This window comes from Saccostrea echinata, unplaced genomic scaffold, assembly GCF_033153115.1.
Source record: "Saccostrea echinata isolate AGI-Se365-2 ecotype Australia unplaced genomic scaffold, CSIRO_AGI_Sech_v1 ptg000009l, whole genome shotgun sequence".
Lineage (NCBI taxonomy): Eukaryota > Metazoa > Mollusca > Bivalvia > Ostreida > Ostreidae > Saccostrea > Saccostrea echinata.
The window spans coordinates 33469900-33490160 of NW_026889758.1; the positions used below are offsets into that span (position 1 = coordinate 33469900).

Here is a 20261-nt window from a genome sequence, read left to right on the forward strand (position 1 = left end):
TTGATTGATTGTTTGTTTGTTGTTTAACGCCCCTCTCGAGATTTTTTCACTCATATGGAGACGCCACCACTTGCCGGTGGAGGGCTACAAATTTTGACCTATACTCGGCACTCGGGGCCATTGAGCAGTGAGGGATCTTTTTCGTGCCAGCACCTACTGCGAATGATATGTTCAACATAACATTTAATGAGTTTTTGAATCAATTTGTTATTCAAAGGGAAAAAACCAATAAACAAAAATAAACAAACAAGAAAAAACACAGGAAACATTGGTTTTGTAAGCTGTAGCATTTATAAGTATGTCCCCTCGACCCCTCGATCTTGATATTGGATTTGAAAGCATAGCGCAAATACTCTCTTAAAGTGTTGCAATATTTCATATTTTTAGGAATTGGCCTTTTATTTTATTTTTTTTTTTTTGTTCCATGGTAACGCAGCTATTTTGGATATTCAAACTCCAGAAACTTGGAGAGACATTTACACATCAATATCATGTACATGTTTGAAGCACAATCGCAGAAAAAAATCCATTTAAAATAAAATTCCTCTTTTTTCTATGGCTATAGTTTTTAAAAAATTCTCCAACCGATTACATTGTACCATAATTCATATATTATTATTATTTCATTTTATCTATTTATTTATTTTAAATTAATTAATTAATTTTTTGCAGAAACCAGTTTGACCCGATGAAAAGAATAAGACTTAAATGATTCAATAGAATTAGTTGGGCAGTTACTGAGAAAAATGAGATTTACGATTTCCAATTTTCATACTTCGTATGTTTCAATGGAACTGGTCGCCATTTTAAAAATTTAACACGTTGCATGCAAAAATTTTGCTTTGATTATAATTTTTCTGAAGTTTTATTAAGATTCTTAACTGCGAGAGCACCTTTGCAAAAAAAAATATATAGAAGGGACACTTGTAACAATATGTCGCCCCTATCCCCTCATATTTAAGTACTGGGTACAGGCATTATAATTTATTTGGGGTTGGGGGCACTCTATAACTATAACACAGTGTAGGATTATCCCCACCCAACCCCCTCCCCGGAAATTTGAATCTGATTGGGATTTCCGTAGGGGAAATCTTACTCTAGAGTCATTTTTCCCTGGGTAAATCCTACTTCATAGTCCATTTTCCGGGGGAAATCATACTCTAGAGCCATTTTTCCGTGGGGAAAGATTTTAGAGGAGAAAGCCTACTTTACAAGACAATGCCAAAATGACCATCACTGCTTTTAGTATATTTCATTTGAATTCTATTTTTTATAAGTTTGTAATTCCAACTTTCTAGTCGGTTATTCCAACTTTAATCTTGGTTTTTCGTATGAATAGCCATGCATAAAAAGTTGGAAAAGCCAAAATTAAAGTAGGAATTACCAACTTTAAAGTTGGAAAAGCAAAATTAAAGTCGGAAAAGCTAACTTTAAAGTTGGAATTACTAACTTAAAAAAAATATTACGTGGCAATTATACACTTCCGTAGAATTCTGAGGGAGAAAAAAATATTTGTGTATTTGAAATGTGGAATAAAGCTTATAAAAATTCTCAGATTTATAGACTTGAACTATTTTGAAAAATATAACAGTTAATGTCAGAAATTTGAAGGAAAGGGCGCACTTTTGTTGAAACTATTCTTTATTAGTGTTGAATTCAATTACTTGTAGTTAGAAACAATGGGAATTTGAATGTGAAAGTGCGCCGTCAATCTATACATGTATTTATTCTACTAAATGTAATAAATGACAGTGACAGGTGCCTGATTTGTCTTGAAGTCTATAAAGTTCAAGTTCATTTATTAAACTCGCACCAGCAATCAGTGATATATGAGGTACAGTATATACATAAGAAGTTGAGATTGGTGCAAAGCATCAAACCGGCCGAAAAAAAATTAGCATTTTCAGAGTATTTTCACAAGAAAGAGTCTAAGAAAAGCACAACATTTCCAAAGTAGACAAAAGTACAAACATATCTATTTCAAAACTGTATATAGAGCTTAAAATGAAAATACACAAATCGCAAGATAAACAGAAATGGCACGTAGCTACTTTCATATTTAGTACAGTTTTTAATCAAAATAAATTAATTCATTGAGGTGAAAATCATTGATAAATGATAAGAATGTATTATCATCAAAATGCAAATGTAATATACAGTTGTAATCAGATCGCCAGATGACAAAAAGGGTAAAATCTCCACGTACTAATTAATACCCTGGGGCCCGTTTTACAAAAGAACTTACGACTATGACCAAAAACTTAAGTTGATTGTAAAATTTTGCAAAATCAATGATTCTGTTGAAAATTGCTAGAATAAAAAATATCTTACTACATTCCTTTTAAAAAGATTAAAACCATGTTCAATATAATGTAAATTAAAAAGTTGTAAGCAGAATTAAATTTTGGTCTTAGTCGTAAGTTCCACTGGCCACTGGATCTTTGTCATGTGATGCTGCTGATGTTTTCTGCAGATTATAAACCCTGTCCATAATTTTCGCTTTGTCACAAGAAGATATCTGAAAATATATGGCGGACTTTCTGAAACTGAAACTTTCTCTAGTTTTTATGCGATGGAAATAAGTCCTGTCTAAAATTTTCACTTTTAACAGAATGATACATGCAATTGTATATCAAGAAAATTTCTCGAATACTACATTATACTACTAACATTATAGTGCATTTTAGGGTCCGCCTGAGATTTTCCCTAGAATTTTCACCGCATCACAACATAATTTATTAGGTCAAGTGAAGTTTACAATATGTTTGATATGTTCGATGCATGAAGAGCAGACGGGAGAGATAAAATTTAAAGGGGCTTATCGCCGACCCCGCCCCCCCCCCCCCCTTGATGTGCATTACATATTGCATCACTGAATTTTTTTCTTACCAATACCGAAAATATTTAATTTATATCATTACCGAAATCTCCGAATCAACACATGTACTACAATGTATATACATTTAACATTTTACATTTAGCAATGCTATAGCATTTCTGAAAATCGAACTTCAATAGTTTTGTATCCATGAGCCAGATTGTATCATCCCCCGAGCTTACCACGGAGAGTAAATCGGGACTTTGAAAAGGATATAATTTAAAAGAATTTTATTCGCTGATAGGCAAAAAAGATCACCAGACGTTATTATCTGATTACTGAAGGGCCCAACTGTAAATATTAGCTTTGTTTTCAATTGTTTAATATATGTTGGCAAAATAATAGCCCACTCCCTACCCCCGCCTCCAAAGTTCATACAGGCCTGAGATATATGAATGACTTGTATAAAACTGGGCATTGAAATACTACATGATAAATTATAGGTAATGAAATATTTCTTTGAGAATGAAATAAAATAATTTTTTGGTAATGATAAGTGACAAAATTTATCACTTTATTTATTTTACCCCTGTAATTGAAGATTTGGGGGCATATAGATTTTTCCCTGTCGTCTGTCTGTCTGTTTGTCCGCAAAAACTTGCCAATAACTTTTGATTGGTTAGAGCTATGGCTTTCATATTTCACATGTGTATTCCTTGTGACAAAACCTTTTTTGGGGTACCATAAAATTTGACCTTTTGACCTTGACCTTGGAGTTTGACCCACTTTTGCAATTTTTTTTCAGACTTTAACTTTGGCCATAACTTTTGAATAGTTGGTGCTAGGACTTTCAAACTTCACATGGGTATACCTTGTGACAAGACATTTCTTTGGATATCAACAACTTTGACCCTTTGACCTTAACCTAGGAGTTTGACCTACTTTAAAAAAAAACGTTAATCTTGGTCATAACTTTTGAACAATTGGTGCTAGGGCTTTCATACTTCACATGTGTAATCCTTGTGACAAGACCTTTCTTTCAATACCAAAAAACTTTGACACTTTGATCTTGACCTTGGTGTTTGACCTACTTTGAAAAACTTTAACCTTGGTCATAACATTTGAACGGTTGGTGCTAGGACTTTCATACTTCACAAATGTAATCCTTGTGACAAGAATTTCCTTTGGATACCAACAACTTTGACCCTTTGACCTTGGAGTTTGACCTACTTTTGAAAAACTTCAACCTTGGCCATAACTTTTGAACGGTTAGTGCTAGGGCTTTCATGCTTCACATATGTAATTTTTGTGACAAGACCTTCCTTTTATACCAACAACTTTGACCTTGACCTTGGAGTTTGGCCTACTTTTGGAAAACTTTAATCTTGGCCAAAACTTTTGAACGGTTGGTGCTAGGGTTCATACTTCACATATGTAATTCTTGTAACAAAACCTTCCATTGGATACCAACAACTTTGACACTTTGACCTTGACCTTTGATCTACTTTGGAAAATTTTAACCTTGGCCATTACTTTTGAATAATTGGTGCTAGGGCTTTCATACTTCACATATGTAATCCTTATGACAAGACCTTACTTTAAATACCAACAACTTTGACCCTTTGACCTTGGAATTTGACCTACTTTTGAAAGACTTTAACCTTAGATATAACTTTTGAACGGTTGGTCAAGGGCTTTCATATTTCACACGTGTATTTCTTGTGAGAAGGCCTTTCTTTGGGCACCATTAATTTTGACCATTTGAACTTGACCTTGATGTTTGACTTACTTTGAAAAACTTTTCCATATCTATTCAATGGTTGCTGCTAGGGTTTTCATATTTCACAGGTATATTCCTCGAGACAAGACCTTACTTTCGGTACCAACATATTTAATTTGCATTTGTGAAAGTTTAACCTTTGTTATGCGTTGCTATACGGGGGCTTCAGTGTTTCACAAACATATCTTGTTCTGGTAATACAATGCAGTCTGCTAGATTATTCATTGATCTGGCTGTAATCATAATGCACCTGACTGGTGTAATTTCTTTTTTTCTACTGACAAATTACAAATTCATTTCATATGTAGTTCATTATAAGGAGGACTGATATTTTTATAATAAAAATTTACATCTTCGATTACAATTTGATTCTGGTGTACGCTAGGAAAATTGTGTTACCTGCTGTTGTGGGCTGAAACATTACAAGTGTTTTGTTTCAATAGTAGACATAGACCGAAAATATGCAACATCAGGCAATTGATCCTTGCCACAAATACATCGCTAACTTATGGATTATAGACTTAAAATATAGGGGAAGTGTTAAAAAATGCAGGCATAATAATACGTTTATTTTTTCCTTATCTTAAAGTCAGTATTTTATTGTGAATATGTTTTTGTAAATATTTAAGGCCTAAAAAAATTAATAACTTGGTTCTCAGGCCCGCTCGCATCTCATTCAACAATGTAAAGTGTAGATATTGATTAAAATCAATTGTGAACTGAGGTGTCCCCTGAAATCCAAGATGGCAACTGTCATACCTTCACTCTTTTTATATACAGTAACATGATATTTTTTAAACGTGCTAATTTCAGCGATTTTGTAATTTTATTTTAATGAGTGTATTCAGACACACCTAGAAAAACACAAAATACACCCTCTAGAAACCAAGCGCCTATGGTCAACACCTGTATCCACAACTTGTACTGCATTAGATTCGGACTATTTTCTCGGCGTTTGTGACAAAACTTTTTATACAGTGCTAAAATTATTTTAATTTAAAAAAAAACTTACATTATTATTAAAAACACTTTAAATAACTTCCTTTGATTTCCTCAGATTTTTCGGAATTTTACTTAGGAAAGAACAACTACTCCCTTTGTTGCAACCACTACTGAAATAACGACCACTATTGAAATAATTATTTCAATAGTGCAACCACTATTGAAATAATTATTTCAATAGTGAACATTGTTTCAATAGTGGTTACAACCTGTGTTTGATTTTGAAATGCACTCTCAACCACTATTGAAATAATTATTTCAATAATGGTCGTTATTTCAATAGTGGTTGCAACATCCCTTCATAAACTGGTTCCCCGCCCCGAAATCTAGACGCTAATGGACGGCTTAACCATGTTAAATCCTCGTTGAATTTGAATTTGCCGCCGTGTGAATGCACTGGTTGACCTCAAGGGTTCCTATAAATGCAGGAAGTTTGGGGGGGGGGGGGGAACAATCTACCGATCAAACCTAGGTTGAAAGCCAAGGTATTTATACATTTTGAGATATTTTGCCAAAAGTGGTGAAGTCCTGTTCGTGGGACAGACTATAGTACTTGTCTGTGTTATTGCGCTGGAAAATATACATATTGCTATTTATTATATGACCTAAATATTTATAATCGAGAAACTGTTTCTTGCAAACTCCGAAATATAAGCAAATCCTCAGATTTCAAAGAAGAAAACTTGAAGCACAAGTTTGCATTATGGTGTTCTTCATTAAAGACATTGTTAAGATGTAGTCCCTGTTTTAAAATGTATGTCGTCATCCATGGTGTTGCATTGTAAAATGAATCAATTTTAAGAATTGAATAGAACTAAACTGTCGCAATGCGGATAAATAAGATTAAACAAAGTTTATCGATATATTCCTACTTCTGAAAAACTGTAGAGTTAAATTCAAAACTAGTTTCTTTGGTCTAACTTAATGGACAGTGTCAGATAAAGTCATCCAAGCCCAGTTTATCTGTAACTGTCCAATAAGTTAACAATGGGAGTGTTCGACATTGGTGAAATTTGGTGAGGGGAATAGTTAAAAAAAAGGATGTTCAACTGAGCAAAAAAGCACAAGGATGTGCGTAAGTGAAGACATGCACCTGATTCGTCTTTTGTGTCCTCGAGATTCTGTGAATATTCCATGTATCAATAATGTGAAATGAAAAATAATGAACGGCGAATTAATGAAATTTAAGATCGGTGCTACGGATTCTTCTACCAACATTCAGTTTACCGTGGATTCAATAGAATTATTTTTTTAATTGTGAATATTTATTTATGCTGCTAATTTCCTGCATTGCTCATATTAAATTGTTTGCTTTTTCAGTGCTGTTTATTTATCAGCATCGCCCTTTCTTTTCATTTCAATGTTACCTGTATCTGTCCAATAAGTTGAATCTTATTAGACACCTACATGTAACTTATTGGACGGAGTGCTGGATAATAAGAAATTTACTAGACCAGGTTTTACTAATGATGACGTCACAAAAATGTTTTTAGTAACGATTATAAGCCGAAAACTGTCCATTATGTCAAATATTAGACGGTTCGAGGCGTGTTAGCTTTTAAAATACTTAAAACATTTCACCAATGTCGAACACTTACTGGACAGCTACAGGTAAAGTCACGTTCTGCCTGGATGACTTTACCTGGCACTGTTCATTAAGTTAGGCCACAAGAATACTAGTTTTTGAATTTTCCTCTGGAGTTTTTCATACTAGGAATCATTAAGCAATGTTTTATATCGATAAATATGAATATTAACTTTGTTTAGTCTTATTCACTGTGTAGAAACGGACTAGGGTAAAGTGAGTTACCCTAGTCCATGATGGCGTCAGGCAAATACGCTTCGATTACTTTGCACTTAGTTTACGCATTATATAGGTTTAGATTATAAAATTGAAATATTTTAAACAGAAGTACGTAACTATTGCAAAAATTTTGCATGATCTGCGCTGATTAAAGCCAAATTGCGGGTAGAAAATTTGAACAAGATAAGGGTAACAAAAATTTACGACCATAGGATAAAGATTCTGTGACCACTTTGAATGATTAGGGTAACGTACATGCATATGTAAAATGTCATTTTGCTTGTTTCAGGGTTAAAAAGATGCTATTTCAGCAGACTCAAAACGAACTCTGTCATGCAGCCAATTCATTGCACCAAACACTATGTAATTGAAAAATAATCAGAGCGCTGACAATTTCAGAAAGAGCGCAATGGCGTACTTTTGTTCCAATCAGTTCATGTTCCTGTTTATAAAACAGATTGAGTCTGGAAAACAGCACTCTGTTTATTTAGAAACGGCGAAAAACTTGTCAACTATCTGCAGATCAATTAAAGTATCATCAATGACATGTGAAAAAAACGAACAGTAATCAGGCTCAGAATCCAATTTGAACAATACAAAATATAAGCAGAGCAAAGATGGACCTCTGAAAAGTGAAAACAGAAGTGGGATAAGGTGTCATGCCATGGAGGAGTGAGCATCCCCTGTCGATGGTTAAACCGCTCAAACTGTGCTCTTTGTCATGATCAGGAAAACGGAAAAATTGGCTTAATAACTTGTATGAAAGATGCCAGTCAACATTCGACTTAACGATAGATTGTTTTTGCAAACAAGTTCATTGTATTCGACCATGGAATTTGCGAAATGTTGACTTTAAACGAGATTGTTAACATCCTTGTGTCATCAACTTATTTGCATATTCACGAGAGAGAGAGAGAGAGATTGAGAGATTACTTTTTTGTATTGACATTTGCATATTGTACAGAAAATGTTATTTTACTAGCACTTTACGCTTAATCCTAGATGGAGAAAAACGGACAAAATTAACCTTGCTGTACCTATTGAGAAAACTTTGGCAAAGCATTTGCCCAAGAGTAATATAAATGCTGATTAACCTGGGCTTAGATTCAGAAAACATGTGCAAGTTTTTTTCATAAAACTTGCACTTAAGTACTTAAAATATTCTTAACTAAGAAAAAAACATTTGGTATTCCATCATTCAATAAATTATTCTTAGAAAATTAGAACATCTAAGTTAAATCTCCTTGGCAACGCATAGAAATTCTTTCCGAACAAAAAGTGCGCTCTTTTTGTGATGGAGGTGTTTAGTTCGACGACTATATTGCATCATATTTGTCAAAATAATTTTGTTGATAGAGCTATGTCGTCATAATTGCACATTGTCAATGCATGTATACTGTTTACTGGATTTTGTTTACTGGATTTATGAGATTGGTCAATATTCGATATCTTCACAATTTACATTGTTATACTTTAAAAAAAATCCGACACTTGTTTCCAAGTTTTCGATGCAGTGTACAAAAAGAAGTCTCTTGCTGTGGCCTTCAATTCAACATTTAGATATACTGATGATGTTTTGTCAATTAACAATATTCATTTTCATTCAAACATTGACTCCCATTAAGCTGGAAATAAAAGACATCACAGAGTCTGACACATTTCATATTTGGATGTTTTACTGGAGAAAGACATTGATGGTAAACTAACAACTAAACTTAAAAATTTATGATAAACGTGATGACTCCAACTCTTTTATCATCAACTTCCATTATTTATGTAGCAATATACCATTTTCACCTGCATATAGGGTTTATGTCGCCAGTTGATTCGATACGGAAAAGCATGTTTTCGTACAAACAATTTCTAAAACGGGACAGAAACCGTGTGTTCGATTTGTCATTGAATATTTTAAGTTTCATCTTCAGCGTAGCTGTAATCATTGGTGATTTGAGGGTACTTCTGTTCCCCGCCTTGTCCTGACATTTAGCAAGCTTCTTCTCCACTTTCGCATGATGGTAATATGTTTTTTTAATTTTTAATTTTTTGTTTTTGTTTTACCATCTGAGAAAATCCAGTTTGTTTTGTGAATCTTCTTAATTGGAATGGTTTCTCCCAACTTTTTCGATACTCAAGAGCATGCTCTGAGTGCCTGCAATTTTTAAAGCGAGGCAGGCAACTGATATATAAGTTAATGTTACAGGGATTTCAACAACCTCATTTAAAGACAGCATTTCTTAAATTCTGTGGTCGTTATAATGACTTTGTTAGCAAAAAAATTTCTCATTTAGTCGTATTTTGGCTGACGTGTTTCAAAACAATTGTTAGGCCTTTGTTTTTACACTAAAATTTGACTACGGATTGTTCCATCTACCCGATCAATACATTATAGGGCTCACGGTAAATACCGGTAAATATAGGGGATGCTTCCTTCTAGGCACCTAATCTCACTTCAGGATTTTACGGGGGTCCGTGTTTTATACCTGTTCACAGATTTGTATTGTTTGTTAGACTTTTTAGAGATCGATTACTGTTCGTCATCTTCACTTTTTTTCATTAAATCAACCAAGTATTGTATTTTTTAATTTTTTTTTTTAAGTTTGTTTTTGCTTTATTTTTATTTATTTATTTATTTTTACAAATATATTAACATGTCTTTATGTTTTCCAGTCTATATGTTTTATAGATCACTGTTGGGCTTGTAGTCGAAACATTTATAGAGAGAGTTAATAGAAAGACAAATTTTTCTTCCCTACTTTCACTTTAATGTTTTGATTGTTAACTATAAGATAATAAGTGAATTTTGTCCATTTATGTTCTAAATAATGACATGACAGTGAAATCTAACATGTAGGTTTCAGAGTTCATTCTTCAGTTCATGTTTACTTCTCCCCTTTGCCTGTTTACTTTTACGAACCATCGAATCAAGGCCAAAGGAGACAGAGCAATAGAAATCAGCTGGAAATTTGGGGGAGCCTGTTGCAACTGTAAATTAATATAGAGTGAGTCTGTTAAAGATCATTAAATGTTCAATGTATAATCTGTTACAGGGAAAAACACAAATAATTGGTGAATTTGTTTTAGGGATAGCTTGTATTAGTGTACATAGGGGGAAGTTTTGTAGGGGTGATTGTACAATGGTTCGATCTCGCTCTGAACAATACAGAAAGGAAGTTATAAACAATGTTTTTAAAATATGTGATTCTGTTGAATAAGTGAATGAGGAAGTACTTGGTATCATTATTTTCATTGTAATATTGAAGGATAATCTGCAAATAAAGGTAAATATATTGCATTAGTTAAAAGTAAAGATACATTTAAGGGGCCTTTCATTTATATTTCTTTCTTTGTGCCATGCATTAAAATATAGAATGTTACTAGTGACATGAATAATTCAGGAATAATTGTTCAGAATTTGGTTTGATGATGTGCTCACACAGTTTGCTCATGTGATAGTTTGCATAAACGCAGAGTAAAATCACAATGAGCAATTATATAATTAAACTGATCAGTGATCACCAGCATAAAACAAAAAAAAATTATTTTACTTTTCTTGATTCAAAGACATTATTTTTATGCAATAATTAAAAACCTAAGATTACAAGCGTCAGTATATTACTATGCTTCACACAGCAAGAAAGCTGTTCTCAATGCTGTCACATCTTATTTGTAGTTTTATCTCAGACAAAGACAATTAAAAATGTAAATATTGATGTACTAAAGATTTTAAAACATGATAATTTCCATTATAAACATTTGTTTTTCTTTAGTGCTTGTTGGATATCTTATAAAAGGGGTCTGATAATTCTGGAGGAGGATGTTTACAATCGTGTTGTCTATACTTGTACAGTTAAGTGTGTCATTATATGGTCACCCAATCAATAACAGACCTATTGTAGGTAAGTAAATTGTTATTCTGTTGACTATTAAAGTGTCTTGTTTCCTATACAAAGAAAGGGATCATTAAAAACAATCAAAAACCAGTAATACGAGGGTCATTCAAAAAATACGTAGACGTTGTCCCTCATCATATTATTTTTTTTACGAGATTTAAGATCAACACATTTTCATATGTAAAACATTTATTTTGTCGATGTGTGAAGTTTCATTCCATTTGATTAAATGGAACTCCTGTTACTCAGTTTTAAAAGCAACATGTTTTGTCACCATGGAGCACGCTTAACAACATTGTAACATCAAAAGCAACATCAAGAAAGTTTCTCAAAATTACTCTGCTTTTCTTTTCACACGCTTTGTAGTGTCTTACCCATTCATAAAAACATATCCTTAATACTTTGACACCTAGTTTACTTACAATTGTTCGAATAGCTAAAGTTAGATTGTCAGTATTTTCAAAATTTTTACTGCGTAACTCAGCTTTCACAAGTTCCGCAACAGTGAAGTGCACATAACGTTTCATGATGTTACTTACTCTTTTAATAGGATTTTAACTATAATCTGTTTCTTCGCAGACCGTCCATCATCCGATTCAAAGTCTCTACCACTCAAAAACTGTCTTATCCATGTATATACAAATGCACGGCTCATTTTTGATATATTTCCTGGTTCCTCCATCATTTTCAGTTTGTTTAGAGGTTTCCTGTATGCAAAATGAAATTTTATCGCTACTCGCCGCTCCGTGACATCCTTTGACGTCATCGTTTTTTGCTTTTTTTAATGAAGTCTATCTGTCTTTAAAAATTGATATCTTTTAAACGAAGCGATGTATTACATTACATTTTAGCATTTGAAGTAATAGAACAATACAAAATTTGAACATTTAAATTTTATTTCGTTTAAGCACCATTTATTAGAGATATGACTATAGACATATAAAGTGTATAATTATAAATAACTCAATTTTGACCCTACTCCGTGATCCCATTTTTGCTGTCTTAAATCTTTGATAGTTTAGATATATATCAAGATATATTCCAATTTTTTGACTCAAATTATTTGAATCTATTGTTAAAATAAGTGTACCAAATTTGGTTATAATAGGACGTTAAATAAAAAAGTTATGACAAAAGTCTACAAATTTTTTGAATGACCCTCGTACACTGGAGATGATGAGCTGAAGAGCACTACACACTTTTAAATGGTTGTTTTTCTCTGAAAGCTTAGTTTAAATTTACGCACAACAATAATTCAGCTATAATCTAAACTTGATAATTTCAGATGTAAGGGTGATTTATTTTGAATGAAATTAAATAAACATTGATTTAGCATTGTGTGTTGTGTCGGTATCTAAAATGTTCTATATTTGATTTCAGGTGTTTTGGCTCAGGAATCCTCTAAAGGGGCACCTGCTGCTACGTACATCCCTTCTCCTTACATTAAATGGCTGGAGTCTGCAGGAGCCCGAGTCGTCCCAGTCCGTTTATTCAGGTGGAATGCTGTAGTTAGAAAGTGTTAGATTAAAAAGTTTCCAATTTCTTTAATGATAAAAATAATACATGTATATGTACATGCAAGTGATCTTTTGACATTGGTGAATTTTTTTGTTTCTTTGTTGGCAGTCAATTAAAAAAAAATTAGGTGTATTTGACATATACCATCCATTAGGTCACTATAGTGTATTTGTTTTTGTCACTTAATAAATATGGTTGTTTTAATTCTTTCTAGGGAAAACAATGTAAAAGCCATTTGTTACTACAAGAAACTGTTCAGTTCTTTAAATGGGTAGGATACACATTTTTTTTTTTTATTTGAATATGAGCAAAAAGTGAACTGCATCTCATAATCATGTTCAAAAAGGAATGTATGTGACATGTATAAGGGAATATTGCTTTTCGTCATCTTATTATTATGGTTTTTCAATTTGGCTGGTATATTGAAACACATATACTTCTGCACGATATTCTATTTACCTTTTAGCTTACTGTGAAAGTTTGAATATAAACAAATTTATTTCAAATAAGAACACTACCAGGGAGTTTTCTGTATGGTGTATTCTTTTTTTACATTGAAGGATTTTATTTCCTGGAGGTGGGGTGGACATTCTTAAATCACAGTTTGCAAAGACAGCTATGATCATCTACAACCTGGCCATTACTGTATGTTTACTGCAATAAATCATTTATGTTTTGTTAAAATTGAATAAAAAGGAAGGAATGTACATATAATATACAGCACATATTTATAATCAGCAACAGTATAGTTTTTGTGGTCAATATGATGATTTAGCCACCAGAGGAGTACATTAATATTCACTGAGCCTGAAGGGTGAGATAAATATTGTACTTTGAGGATTGCTAAATCACCCTATTGACTGAAAAAAAAACAGCATTAATTGATTTATTACATGATTCAATGGTACAAAATTGTTAAGCACACCTTGCTTTTTATGCCCCCGGATCCAAAGATCCCGGGGGTATATTGTTTTTGTCCTGTCTGTCTGTTTATCTGTTTGTCTGTTTGTCCTTTTGTCTGTTTGTTTGTCTGTCTGTTGTCAACTTTAACCTTGCCCATAACTTTTGATTGGTTGGAGCTATGACTTTCATATTTCACATGTGTATTCTTTGTGACAAGACCTTTCTTTTGGTACCATCATATTTGACCTTTTGACCTTGACCTTGGAGTTTGACCCACTTTTGAAAAATTTTATGAGACTTTAACCTTGGCCATAACTTCTGAACAGTTGGTGCTTGGGGTTTTAAACTTCACATGTGTATTCTTTGTGACAAGGCCTTCCTTTGGATACCAACAACTTTGACCTTTTGACCTTGACCTTGGACTTTGACCTACTTTTGAAAAACTTTAACCTTGGCCATAACTTTTGAATGGTTGGTGCTAGGGCTTTCATACTTCACATATGTAATCCTTGTGACAAGATCTTCCTTTGGATACCAACCACTTTGACCTTGACCTTGACGTTTGACTTTTATTTAAAAAACTTTAACCTTCGCCATAACTTTTGCACAGTTGTATCTAGGTCTTTCAAATTTCACATTTGTATTCCTCGAGACAAGATCTTTCTTTGGGTATCAACATTTTTTTTCTTTTGGCCTGGATTTTGACTTGCATTTGAGAAACTTTAACCTTCGCCATAAGCTGCCATACGGGGGCATCAGTGTTTCACAAACACATCTTGTTTTATTTATTGTTTACATTTGTTGAGGTTCCTGTCAAACGCAGTAAGAGAAGTGGGATTAAAATAAAAATAAACCAGTTGTATTAATATCCAATTGAATTATAATTTAGCAGTTTAGTCCAATGAGAAAAAATAAATGCATGTTCACCTGGAATGTCTCATGCAGATGAACATAACTTAGTATGATATGAATGTCAGCCAATCGGAGGGCTAGGAATTATTCAATCATAGAATTACGTACTTTGACTTAATTCCAGTCAAAATTACATGTATGATCAAGACACAATATTAATATCTCATTACATGTGTCTTTGATAATGTAGATATGACCTTGAGTCAAGATCTTGTTACACCTTTAGGACTTGAGCATCAATATACTAAAGTTTGAATTTCAAAAGTTCAAAGATTATACAGCAGACACGATTATATTACAGACATCCTACTAAAACTAATGTCTCGTCCTATCGAGAGAGACATACATGTATTACATATCCTTACGCCCTGTAATTACAGACTCTCTGACAATATGAAAACTTTGCAATATTGTACAGTATTTGTCATTTATACATATATTTCAGGCAAAAGATAAAGATGGGGACAGTTTTCCTTTGTGGGGCACTTGTCAGGGTTTCCAGTTAATATCTGCTTTAGTTTCTAAGCAGAATTTGTTAACAGCCGTGGATGCAGAAGATCTTCCTTTACCACTGAATTTTACCACAGGTTAGATATACATCCTACATGACAAAGGGTCTCAGTGATTTCTGATTTAACCAGCTATAGTGATAGCTTGATAAATCTAATTATCATGTTTCTTTAATTGTAGAGGCTGCAAAGAGTGTCTTGTTTGGCAATTTACCAGAGGATGTGTACCAACCCTTGAAAACGGAAAATGTCACTGCTAACTACCATCACTGGGGCCTCACTCCATCAGTAAGTAGAGCAAAATTCATTCAATATACTGTAAATGTACTTACTTCAGTGGTAATCATATGTTCCTTGATTTATGTACATACTTAAACGATTTAAACAAGCACTTGTCATTTAATTTCAAGACTCAAATGTGCCATTAATTTATGATTGCCTAATCAGTTAAAGAGGAGGATTCCACTATTTTTGAGTGCGCTAATTTTTGTACACTTACAGTATACCATATGATGGGTATTTTCTGCGGGTGGAAATTTTTGTGATTTGACCCCTTAAAGGTAGCAAATTAATTTCTTCGTTTTTAATTTCTATGGTTGCAGTAATCCACAAAAATCATTTACTGGGTATGACTACCAAATATTGAAGATTTGGTTAAACACTGCAATGTTTTACGTATTTACTATAAAATATAATTGACATGCAGACTGTGTTTAGGGAGAATCAACTAAAAATTAGCCCAGCTGCTCTACTATCTTTAAGGTAGTATTCAAAATTACATATCAATAAGTATTAAACCAAGCTGCCATCAGGTATACTCCTACAAGTAAGAGCCTCGGTTAACGTCCCTACGCTCCTTAAATAACGCGGCAAGAAGTCAAAAGTATCTCGCCGTTAACCTCTAGCATGCTGGAGTACCATCAGGTACAATGTATTTCTAAATACAAATATTTAATACATTGTAGAAAAAACCTGTTACAACATGTATCTGAATTAAGACTAAATTTTTATCTAAATACACTTTCTCAAATACTTTCACTTGTCATTTTCACAGTCGTCATTTCTTCTCCAGATGCCAATACATGTATGTAAATCATCTAAACCATAAGGCCATTAATATGTGTCTAATTACAGGTAAATTGTTTACCAGTGACTGATACACAGTTGAAGTCTCATGAGCATAAGTTAACATACATAATGTACTGCTTTCTATATAAATGTTTTTCTGAAGGTTTATTTATGCACCTATGGTTGAAATGTATAAGAGATATTTCGAATTCATGTTCTGTACTTTTATGTATGGATGAATAAAAATTTCTTAAGTATTACATGGTTAAAATCTATAGATTTTAACCATGTAATACTTAAGAAATTGATGTGAAAGAAACATTGTGAAGTCAATTTTCACAAGACTCGGGTTTATGAGCATAGAAAATTCATCTAAATGTTTAAATTATAGGATTTTTAAGAACACTTTTGGTTGAGAAATGTACCTAAGTAAACTCCCAAAAGATTTAGGGATTATATCAACAAAATTTAGAATTTGTAACCACAGACTTCCCATCGAACCTGATAGATAGACTAATACTGACAGATCTTTAAGAATATGTAATTTATGTAATAAAAACACTCTAGGTTACAAATTCCATTATGTAATGGAGTGTACATTTTTTTTCCTCATTACGTATGAAACATTGGCAAGAAATATTTTCCTAATGTAAATTCTTATAAATTTGAGAATCTTATGTCCACCACAGATGTAGACTCACTGATAAAGTTAAAAAGATATTGGCATGTTTTCAGTAATACTTTTAGTTTATGATACTTTTCCTTACTTGACTTTGTATTTTGTATAGATGTAAATCTGTTCATGTACCTAATATACCATTGTATGGTTTAAGAGTTATAAACAAACAAACAAGCGATAAATCTTAATTATGCAATTTTGTGCAACCAAAAAATCCAATCATGAAAAAAAATTAATCATATTTTACATCAAAAGAAATTTCAAAGCATGTGGACATCTGTCTCCCAAATTACATGTATGTTAAGTATGATTGAATTCAAATAATTTATAAATTATCTACAACATCAAAAGAGGGTCTGAGCTATGACACCAATAGACCAGCTGAAGAAAACTCGAGATTTATTAATGACTACCGTATAAGTGGAATTTTTAGCAAGACACAGATTTAGCGGTTTTGCCTAAAAGATCAGTATTAATTTTTAGCGAGAAGTAATTTTTGCGATTTAATGATGCCTAGGAAGACAACAGTAACCTCCAATGCAGAATGAATTGTTAGCGATATTCAATTTTAGTGATCTCAATACCTTTGCTAAAAATGCCAAAAGTAAATCTTTGCTAAAATTTCTACTTATACGGTGTTAAAAAGCGCATATTTTTCAAGTGACTAAAAGTTAAAAAAATATTTAGTCGATAGTTGGTAAGACCAAGTGATAGTATATGTATATGAAGTATATGTGTATAGGAAGTGTTGTATATCACTATAATGAAGTGATAAAATTATTTCGTTCACCATTAATATTATTCCTATCATTGTTTCATTGTGCATTCCTAGACATTCTCCCAGAATAAAGAATTAAGAAGCTTTTTGAAAGTCTTGTCAACAAACATGGATAGAAATGGAAAAGAATTCATATCATCAATGGAAGGTACATGTAATACCATAATATGTGTAAATGTACACATAATTCAGAGAATGTACGTGCTCTGATGTTTACTGGTTAAAAATATCTTTAATTTGTTTTCTTACATTTTCCAGGTTACAGATACCCTGTATATGCAGTTCAGTGGCACCCAGAAAAGAATAATTTCATATGGACTCCAAAAGCTCATATAGATCATGATGCACATGCTATCAGGGTATCACAATATTTTGCAGACTTTTTTGTAGCCCAAGGTACACATAGTTTACTTTTTTATTATTTAATTGTGTTTCCTTTTTACCAGACATATCATATGTAATGCCAATATAGGCATGCTCCATTTCTACATTTTTTATTTGTTAATTTCAGCTCGAAAAAGCCAACATAGATTTCCTGATGCCAGAGCTGAAAGCCAAGCTGTGATCAGCAATTATCATCCACAATTTGATAGAAATAATTTCTTGGAAAATTACTATTTTGATTTTTTAAATGATACAGCCACCATTTGATATAAGTATTTAAAATCTATTTGCCATCAAGTGATATTTTTTTTTCCTACCAAAAAATTTTTTTTGTTAATTTCCAGTATTTAAATTTGTGAAATTAGGACTGTTCATGTATCAGTCTGTAGATTATGCAAATAAAGGGAACACAGAATGTATCTATAAACTAATATGTAACAGTGGACTCACTGCGAATTTTCTGTGATCAATGGATTGTATGTTGCATTCCATGAATATGTTCAGTTATATCAAGTTTATCATTTACTTAATGTGCTTAATGTGTAACTTTATACATTTTAGCAGAACTATCATTTCTAAGTTATTTATGTTTAACTATACCCACACTTCTTAACACACACACACACACACATATATATATATATATATATATATATATATATATATATATATATATATATATATATATATATATATATATATATATATATACATATATGGGTTTTTTTTTCTGAACTGTTAATGTTACAAATATACAATGTATATCTTCTTTAAAAAAATGAAAATGGCTTTGTCTTTATTCCAAAGTGAATTAACATCAAAAGACAAGAGAGTTGTAATCTTTTCCACTATTTGATATCAACAGATAATCACATTTAAAAACATAGGTAATCCAAGATTACCAAGCTCACCTCAACAAATGTTATTTAAGTAAGGCAAATTTAAGTCTCACACCAAACAGATGTTCTGGAATTGTGCATCCATGGATACAGGTATGGTCCAGGTAGGATTAATAGATATTTGAAAATGGACCTGCTCTAAAATCTTCAACTGTTCAATCACCCTGTGAATGTAGGTCAGATCCAGCTTCCAAAGCATATCTGGTAGTGTGCATCCCTAGTAAAATGCAATCATCAATGCAAATGCATTCACCATATCATCAACTTGAAATGGACCAGCTCTACTTTAACTAGTTTAGCTGGAAAATATAGGTCAATAGGTCAGATCCAGCATCCAATACAAGTCTGCATCCCTAGATGCATCATTCCTTCAAGTTTAGTCCACCATATCATTAACTTGAAATGGACCAGCTCTACTTTAACTAGTTTAGCTGGAAAATATAGGTCAATAGGTCAGATCCAGCATCCAATACAAGTCTGCATCCCTAGATGTATCATTCCTTCAAGTTTAGTTCACCATAGGGCTTATAGTTACTTAAGAAATAATTCCTGTGTTGTAGGAATTGCTGGATAATATACCCCGATAGTCGAGAGATTTTGTTGGCAAATAAAAACCAAGCCCAAAGGGCAAAATCTGGAGACTGAGGGGTATATTCTCCAACGATTCCGACAAGGGAATTATTTCCATTCTGCTATAGTGAATATTTAAACATCTATATAGAGAAATAAAGAAGCTAGATTTGGACGTCATCATAAGTGTCTTATGACGTAACAATTGAATGCTATCCTCGTTCATTTGTATCTCAAGGATTAGGAAAAATGCAATGTAATCCGAACCCAAAGTAAATTTTTTCCTAACAATTTGCATCACACAATCAAAAGATACCTCTATCCTACACACAAAAGTCACTGGAACTGTACACTTCAAATGTCAATGTTAATACAACCAACCACCTTAAAGAGCTCTCACTGTACTGTTACTGGTAATTATAATAAGGGATGGCAATCGAATACAGAATTGCCAATCGGTTAACCGCAGGACGTTCTGACCAATTGATTGGTTAATTGTATCAAAAATTCTCAACATATTTTATCATTGTAAACTCTGCTCAAATTAACAAGACTATAAAGATGTTACACATAGTAATACTATGTTTATATTTACCTGATATATGCATTACTTCAATTTTAATAGGAAAAAAATTAAGAAACCCTTGAAGTATCAGTTTAAAAAATTCAGAAGAAATGTAACGCAAGTTCATTCTGCATTGTAATCATAATCAAAACTCAGTCGGAACTGTCACTTAATTTACAATG

The 20261-nt window shown here is 32.6% G+C and overlaps 1 protein-coding gene across 1 annotated transcript; it reads left to right on the forward strand.

The window, feature by feature from the left end:
- The first annotated feature begins 10205 nt into the window (after window positions 1-10205).
- Window positions 10206-18617, forward strand: LOC133183608 (gamma-glutamyl hydrolase-like). The gene is made up of 10 exons (XM_061318542.1): window positions 10206-10403; window positions 11172-11300; window positions 12675-12789; window positions 13027-13083; window positions 13373-13457; window positions 15073-15214; window positions 15318-15424; window positions 17716-17809; window positions 17920-18057; window positions 18173-18617. Exons 2-10 carry the CDS (start codon window positions 11219-11221, stop codon window positions 18310-18312), a joined length of 960 nt encoding a protein of 319 aa, XP_061174526.1. The 5' UTR covers window positions 10206-10403; window positions 11172-11218; the 3' UTR covers window positions 18313-18617.
- Window positions 18618-20261: the final 1644 nt, after the last annotated feature.